At 47.5% G+C, this 8,829-nt stretch overlaps 1 protein-coding gene across 1 annotated transcript; it reads left to right on the forward strand.

Moving 5' to 3' along the window:
- Window positions 1–274: 274 nt before the first annotated feature.
- Window positions 275–8,009, forward strand: meox1 (mesenchyme homeobox 1). Its single transcript, XM_053414173.1, has 3 exons — window positions 275–1,181; window positions 5,320–5,492; window positions 7,887–8,009. Exons 1-3 carry the CDS (start codon window positions 671–673, stop codon window positions 8,007–8,009), a joined length of 807 nt encoding a protein of 268 aa, XP_053270148.1. The 5' UTR covers window positions 275–670.
- Window positions 8,010–8,829: the final 820 nt, after the last annotated feature.

Below are 8,829 nucleotides of genomic sequence, written 5' to 3' on the forward strand. Positions count from 1 at the left end.
CCCTTTAAAGAGCCCCGCGTCTGGAAAGCCCATTAGATGTGCGTATAAAATTTCCCCCGTGATTAATAGTTGATGAAGCAGGGTTGTTTGGAGGGTACTACCAACATGTGGCCGGCAGGGCTCCTCCTCTGCAATCTCACGTTACACCCCATAAACTTGCCACTCTTTCCCACCTATATGTTTAAAAAGGAGGAGGGCTCACTTGTCAAGAGAGCCTTAGAAGAGTTGTGAAAACAGCCAGCGCGAGGAGGGGAGTCCTGCAGTTGCGGACGCAGCTCTCCTGTCGAGCCACAGGCCAACTCAGATCAGCCGAGGGGGGGGAAGAGGGTGTGTGTGTGTGTGTGTGTGTGCGAGTGCAAGGCATTGGGGGAAAGTGTGCGAGGACCAGAGGCTCCAGAGGACGTCACGCACTCTCCCAGAGAGAGAGAGGGAAGCACGCCGCCACAGGAAGGTGTCTGTCCTCACGCGTTCTGGACTCTGGACGAGTCGGAGGCCTCGGACCGGAGAGAGCTTTTCAGAGTGGAGAAGAAGATGTGCTGAAGTGGATGATTCTCCAAAGAGACAGAGATACAGATTTGCGGTTGTGACTCACTTTCTGAGACGAGGGTTCAAGTTCCTCGACCAGGACAACACTTGAATTAAGACCTAACTGAAGAGTTTGTGCATCACCATGGACCAGCCGGCCAGCAGCTGCATGCGGAGCGCCCACCCCGGCAGTCCCATCTGGGGCTGCATGAGGAACCCTCACTCCGGGGTCCCGGGGGCCAACCTGCAGTCGCCCTACCAGCAGGGACCTTTCTCCCTGCACCAGAAGCCGGACTTCCTGGCCTACACGGACTTCTCCAGCACCTGCCTGGTGCCGACCGCCCCCCACGCAGCCTACCCCCGCGACGACAGACTGTACCAGGAGAGCCAGGGCGGCTACCAGAGAGCCGAGTGGCAGTTCAACCCCTGTGAGACGCGGGTGAGAGCGCCCGAGCCCTGCCTGCCTGTCGTCCCCCCCGCTGCGGTGGTGGGCGGCGGCGGCGGCGGGGGCGGAGGGCCCGACCTGGACAGTGTGGGGGGAGAGAGGCTGCCCGGTGCTGGGCCCGGCTGCCTGGAGGGAGAGTACTCACCCCAGAGCGTGGCGTCGGCCGACTCCGACAAGAAGAGCTCCAATAAGAGGAAGAGAGATGTCACAGGTGAGTGAGGGGCATGCTGGGATACATGGCGGCTGGTGTGTAGAGGCAGCAGAGCTTAGAGGAGGAAATCATCCTTTAACAGAACATCGGGGAGTATTAAAACAGATAGTGGACATTCCTCTTCTTCTACTGCACACTGGTGGAAACACTGAGGGGAAGAAGGGGAGGAAACATGGTCACGATCCAAGAGATCAGCTCGACCCAAAAGTTCTGAGGAACTTTCCTAATTTAATTGGATCAAAACCCCCCCCGAAAAAAAATGTGAAATCAGGATTCCCAGTATGACTCATATTTCTGTAGACGAGTGTAAACAAAAAGCCACGCAGCCGGTTTGTGCTGCTTTAAATCTCACGGTTCAGGACGTGTTCCACTGGCACCGGGAGACTCTCGCTCTGTTTCCTCACCAGGCTGGTCTGGAAGCAGCGGCCTCACCACATCGCTATGTGAAGGGTGAGGAGGTGACGAGACTCTTGTGTTCCAGACACACGCTCCGAGCTGCAGTCGCATCCTCGTATTGTTCGGGGGGGGGGGGGGGGATTCAAAAGGCCCCGGGCTGATTAACGAGGCTCCTGAACGTTTCATTGCGTTTGTGTATCCGTTGGAAATAGAACCTATTGTGTTATAACGGCCGCGGGTTAAGAGGCATCACAGGTGCTTCAGGCTGCTGGGAGCTCGTGGATCTGTCATCTCTGAAGTCTGATTAATACACAACCGAGCTGCAGTTAGAGACGAAAGATGAAATATTAAGAAGAATAACTTTTGACGAGGAAAGAGAAAAAGTGACATCATGTAGAAAATGTTTTTTTAAGGATATTCCACAGATTTGAGTTTGTCGGCTGCTTCACAAAAAGATTCTAAACTATTTCCATTAGAGCTCAGTGTCGTCTCATATCCTCAAGTCGTGAAGCACTGAAATCGGATCATTGTACGTTTATGGATAAACAGTAAAAATTATTATTTTCTACCATAGCTCATTTTACTAATGGGAATCAAACGTTACTCATATCGTCAATATGGCAGCTTAACTCTTAAAAGTAGAACATGTGACAATAAGAGCAAAAGTTAAAGATGAGTCTAATGTAAAAGTTCAAATACGCTAAATATCAAACTGTTTAAATTGAGATAAAACTTCATTAAACATCTGGATCCTCTACTTTCCGCCCGTTTCCCCTCACACAGGATTTATGAAGTCAGATTAGTATTTTGCACTGTTAATGATATTACATTAATATTTTGTATTTATAATTGTCCGTACTGAAACTCTTTAGGGTTCAAGAGTATTTGTTTGTATATGTTTTGTAGATATTTAACGATATGTCTCAGTATTGATGTGAATCCACTCGTAGATGGGTGGAGTTAGCACCATCATAGAGTCCAGATGTTGTTACACACATTGATCCTGTTTGTTGTTCCTGCTACACAAAGTTTTAAAGTGGACGTCAAGTTCGTCCAAATCTGACTAAGTAATTATCAGGGAATAAAAAAAACGACTTGACAAGCAGTTAAGAGGAGTGGGGGGGGGGGGGGTAGGGGGTGCAGACCTCCCCCAACCCCCCCCCCCTCATCCCTTCCTTACCTTATTGTAACCTCCACTGAAAACATGCCAGACCACGTCTGCTAAAATCACTTGCCCGTGAGCGAGCCCACTCTTTTTTTTTTTTTTTTTTACATTCTTATCCATTGACATTTTCCTGTCGTTAAGCCGTAACACAATCTCCCACTGAGTGCATGCAACATGTCTGACCACTACATCAGCTCGTGGGTTTCTGTAGTCGTGCATCGACTACAGAAAGAATATTAGGGAAAATGTCCTGAAGGCATTTCTATAGAGCTGCTGTAAAGACTGTGTGTGTCTGTATGAAAATGTGCTGCACAAGTCTGATACTGACTATAACACAAGGTTGGACAAATATGTTTTTATAATATGGATAAATGAGAGAAAATCTAGCTTCATTTTTACTATTATAATTAGTATTAGTAGAATTATTAATGTGAGTAATTCCTACAATTTAATGAATTTCTGAAAAACATAAAAAACGTCTGTTTCACGATAAAATAAAACATTCAAACTTAATTCAACGTTCACTGGCAGTTTATAAACACAGAAAAGAATAACAATCATAGTTGTGAACAAATGAAACGTTTTAACAGATTCATAATAATTATAACTCCTCTTGTGAAGCGTTAATTACAGTTAATAAACGTATAATTACAAATGATTACACATGTGAGCAAACCCACTGTGTTTCAAAGCATCTTACACACATGTGCTAATCAACCACAGCTGGATTTAAAGGTGTTTATGTTTCTTCATGTAACTAAATGATTAAATAATTTGTTATCGAGCAAACATTATCATTCTATTCATTAATCGATCGCTGCCTTCGATAAATAAGTAAAACTAATTCCTTGTGAATCCCGGCTTTGACCTTTACACACAAATTACTTGATCAGTCACTCGTGTAATTTTCCCATCTGGACTATTTACTCTGAAACATTTGTTAACTTTACAACAGCTTTCATTTTCCTCCTGATTCAGACAAACGACTGTTTCTCACCATCTGCCCCGAAAAGGCACCAAATGCTGTTAGTCCGTGGGACCCTGCTGGGAGCAGGAGCCTCCTCGCTGGGAGTTTACGGCCCCTGGCTGTGCAGGATATTTATTGGGGGCCTGTTCAGTGAGAGCCAGTGTGTGTGTGTGTGTGTGTGTGCCCCTGCCAGGTGTTCGGTCTGACTCGAGCTGCCTGGCCCGGCTCCCGACCAGGCCCGGCCCGGCCAGGCAGCGCCGGCACACTCAGAGCGGCGTGCCCTTAATGATGTTTGAACCGCAGCTAGGAGGTTTTCCGACATGACACATGCACACACGTCAGGTTTTCTCGCACACGTTAAGCAGATACGCACACAAACTGCACACATGTCCCGGTCTGCCCAGTCACATCTGGACCGGTGCAGTTCAGGTCCTGGCCCGGCGCTTCTGGCAAAACTCCTCACTCTGACAAATTAGAACCATTTTTCTGGAGATTACATCAGCTGCTGGTGTCGCTGCTAATGCACAGTTATTACAAAAAGCTAATTTGCTTTTAATGCAGCAGAGAGGTTTTCACCCAACGCTAAGTCGTCCAGCTCTCGTTTAAATTCATCCTGGTAAGTGAGCTTTAAAATTGTGCCAGAAATATGGTGGCAGAGAAATCTATAAATCTGAGCAATAAACGTCACATGACTCGTTTTTAAAAAAGCTTTTTATAATATCGACCCTGCTGCTGCCTCCATAGAGATCTCAAGCTCTTTCTCTGCTGTACTCGCTGTCATGTAGAGATGAGTTAATGTGTATTTCCCCCGAGTGCTCCAGTAGGAAATATCTCCCCCCCCCACACACACACACACACACACACACAGACACACACACACTGAGACCTGGACACATCCGCACCTTTGTTCTTTTGTTAGAGGCTTTAACGATGTTCCGCTGCATTCCTCCTCTAACTCAGTCCCTCTGTGGCTGGTTTGGTGGCCTCTGCCCTGCGCCGGCACATTCTCACACGCAACACCACCCAATGCTAAAAACGCACACATGTCCAGCTGCACACTCATGCACGTAAACACACAAACAAAGGGTGAACATACATGATTCACGTGCACTAGATGCTCACCGTGCACGAGGTGGGTACAGGTGAACAGGCCTCAGGGTGGTCTCCCTTTTAAAGGTGCTCGGGTTTGGGGTGTTTACTATACGAGGGGCCTCCCACTGGAGAGGCTTTGAGGTTGTGGTTTGTTGGTTGGAAAAGTCTTTAAGTTCGGCTTTAACAGTCGACTGGAGGCTGGTCAACAAATTACCGGACAGCTCATCCAAATCGAAATTAGCCGTGGATAACATTTAAATAGAAGCGTTTATGGGTGAAGTGATGCAATCGTGTGTGAGTGAGTCAAACTGGAGGTTTGAAGAAAGAATAGAGATGAAGTGTTTATATATGAAAGTGATGCAAAAGGTTCAAGGACTAAATGCACGATGCCGTCTGATGGAATAACGTGAAGTGAATTGACTGAAGTAGAAAACCAGGCGTCCAACTCACGCTGCACGAAACTCATATCTCTCTCTCTCTCTCTCTCTCTCTCTCTCTCTCTCTCTCTCTCTCTCCAGATATCCAGGACTCCGGTTTCAAGGTGGACTCCACCTGCAAGGCCCGGAAGGAGCGCACGGCGTTCACCAAGGAGCAGCTGAGAGAGCTGGAGGCCGAGTTCACCCACCACAACTACCTGACCCGGCTGCGGCGCTACGAGATCGCCGTGAACCTGGACCTCACAGAGAGACAGGTAACCCCCCCCCCCCCGGGCTTGGATGAGGGATGAGATAATAATCATCATTCCACAGTCGCTGCACATCAATCTGTGTTCAAACATCTGCTCTCAGAAGAAGAGAGAGTGAAACAAATCCCCCGAAAAACAAAAATCTAGTAGAAAGAATAACGTTTAAAACCCTAAAAGATATCAGGGAACATCTGATTTTAAATAATTAAATAATAATAAATAATGAAACTCAAAGTGAACAACTCATCTCTCCACGTCCACTCTGGTTTTTATAACAAAGCCTGAAACGACGACTGCAGCTGAATCACAATGAGACGTTTTTTCCAGAACTCTTTTCTTCCTGTGGTCGCAGCAGAATGACGAGCAGCTCTAACGAGTGGGCGGCTGCTCCAGACCTGATGAAATCGGGCGAACATGTGTCGATGCTGCCGGATAAAAAAAAAAAGAAAAAAGAAAAAGAAAAAGCCCCCAGTCTGTCTGTGTGTGTGTCTGTCAGGCCCAGTGTCCCAGCTCCTCCTAATGAGGCCGCGGTGCCACAGTGACCACACATACTGCCGTCTGCTGCTAAATCTATTTCACAGACCCTCTGAAAAACACACACACACACACTGAGTTGTACAGAGAGGCCGACACACACACACACACACACACACACACAGAGCCCGGTTCCATCCCCGCTCAGAGCTCCCACTGCTCCCACTCATCCTACATGCTCTGGCCATGTGCCGTCCGTTCAATCAGTCACGATGAGCAGCAGACGAGGAGGCTTCAGATCGTGGGAGCAGATTGGTCCAGGGAGTGCAGGGCGGGGGGGCGGGGGGGGGGGGGCAGGGGGGGCTCAGTGGGATGTACAGAGGTCGCTGCACACAGGTTGGATGGACGGAGCTGGGAGCTGCTCTAATCATCTTACAGACTGTTTAATATCTTATTGTGTAAAACCCATAACTCCCCACATTCTGGAGAGGAAGCTTGAGCTTTGTCTCGCTGGTTCCAGATGTATTCCTACTGGTTTTACTGGGTTTTATTGTTTTAAAAAGGCGTCCTGGTGCTGTGGCTATCAGTCAGCTGTGAAGAAAAGAGTTCCCATTCAAACAAATGCAATATTTCCGACACTCTGAATGATGTTTATTAAAAACAACAGAATCCAGCTGCGTGAGGAAACGATCAAACCTTCAACAACCCTCAGAAGTTCACATCCCTCCTCCAGAGTTCTTTCTTATCGAGCTCTATGAGTTATTCACTGGGAAATAAGTGAAAATGCATATTGAAAAAAACTATTTTTCAATGTTTAATAAAGTAATAAAAGTGGTGGATCTGCTCCCTGATCCAGATCTGCACCTCGATTGAATCGGTTCTTTCCAGGCTGATGTTGCCTCCTCCCAGTTTCCTGGTGATCTGTCACCGTGTGTAATCAGCGTGTGACATCGTCCATCACAGATTTTACGTGCAGTTGTTTTTTCGCTGCCTGTCGTTTCCCTGAAATTCCTCCTCCGCCCTCAGGAAGAGCACGTTGCTGCTGCTGCTCTTGGCCGGACAGTCAGAGCATGATATTCTCATTCCAGAGCCGTGGATCCACGTTGTGTGTAAACTCACATCCTGTGTACGCTGACTTCCTGACAGACAAACTCCTTTGACTCACTGTCCATACGATACTCTCTCCGCCCGGCGCCTTGAGCCAGAGCCGAGGGGCTTTGCACCGACAACTCGTGCAGCAACCAGCAAGGCCAACGTGAACCGAGCCAACTCCTATAGAGCACCGGGAGATTTGAGGGGGGGGGATTATTTTGTCTATTTTTCTGCTGACTCTCATGTAAATTGTGATAAAAAATTGCAAAACACACAGAAAACCACGGTGATCCTGTTTCAGGTTCAACTATGGTAAAAACCCACCGAGCACAGTGTGTACAGTGAAGTACTTGTTATTTTAAGGTCGTGTGCAGAGTATTTATTTGTAGTTTGAACTCCTTCAGATTCACGAAGCTCCAACTAATGAGTATTTTAAGTTTATTTATTAAAACCGATGATTGTATAGAGAAAATAAACTTGTGGGGGAGAAAGATTCAGATCTAGAATCAAACTGAATCGTTTATTTTCAGTGAAAAACTTTAATAAATTAAGTTTAAAATCAGCAGTCATTCACCTGAACGTGTGTTTTTCTTTGCATAGATTATTTAAATGATTGCAGACGAATGTTCGGCCGCATTAATATTAAATTACTGCGAAGGGGGGGGGGGGGGGGGGGGGGGGGGGGGGGGCACCAGGGAGTCGTTTGCCCCCCGGCCGACTTCCCTCCAATTAATCACAACAGTTTCCTCCTTTGTGTATTCTGATTATAGCTGCGTAATAAAACAGCTAGAACGTGGTTTTGATTGACAGCCTGTGCTTCTCCTCCGCTTGCAGGTGAAGGTGTGGTTCCAGAACAGGAGGATGAAGTGGAAGAGGGTGAAGGGGGGGCAGTCGGCTTCACCCAACGACCCGGAGAACGACGACATCGACTCGGCGGCGTCGCCCAGCTCTGAATGAACGAGTGGGCGGTGGGGGGGGGGAACCAGAGCGACCCGGGGACCGGAGGGAATCGAACAATCCCAGAGACTTTTCATATTGTTTTTTATATTCCCGGGATGAAACCCCCCCCCCCCCCCCCCCGAGCGCCTCCTTCACTGTCACTTGTTGTAAATAGTTGATTTGTGTGCAGAGCGACTCTGGACGACACGTGGTCATTGTAGAGCGGTGACAGAGTCGTCTGATAACTCCCGGTATCAGACGCTGACGTGATTGTGTTTGAGGGCACCCCCCCCTTCGGTTCCAGTTTTGTAATCACGGCCTTCTGACGCTTGACTACAACCACCTGGGAAAACTCAGACTGCACACGAGCTGCCAAGCCACAAGCCCCTCCCACTCCGGGGTCCTATTTTGTGTATTTTGTTAGTTTCCTTCCCTAGAATATAGTTTTGTTTTTTTTTCCTGTCAAGCATTTTGTACTCTTCCTTTTTTATACATTTTGAATGTTATTGATAAAACACAGATGTTGCCTGTTTCTGCAAATAGAATAAATCATCTGTTGCAAATAAAAAAATAAACAGGGGAGAATATCCTGATAATTTCTTCCACTCGTTCCGATCGGAAAGTCGCCGGATGAGTTCTCTCGGCCGACGGCTTCGTCACCGGTCGACCGCTCGGTCCCGATATTATCTGACCGCACTTCCTGAGACTTGAGAGCAAAATAACCGAGGAGCAGTTTGCTTGTGATGTCGACGTTGAAGGTAATCAGTCATGAGTGCGTGAACGTGCTAAAGAGCTTCAGCCGAGGTCCACAGAGATGATGTGGTGATAAAAACTGATC

This window comes from Pleuronectes platessa, chromosome 21 (genome assembly GCF_947347685.1).
Source record: "Pleuronectes platessa chromosome 21, fPlePla1.1, whole genome shotgun sequence".
NCBI lineage: Eukaryota > Metazoa > Chordata > Actinopteri > Pleuronectiformes > Pleuronectidae > Pleuronectes > Pleuronectes platessa.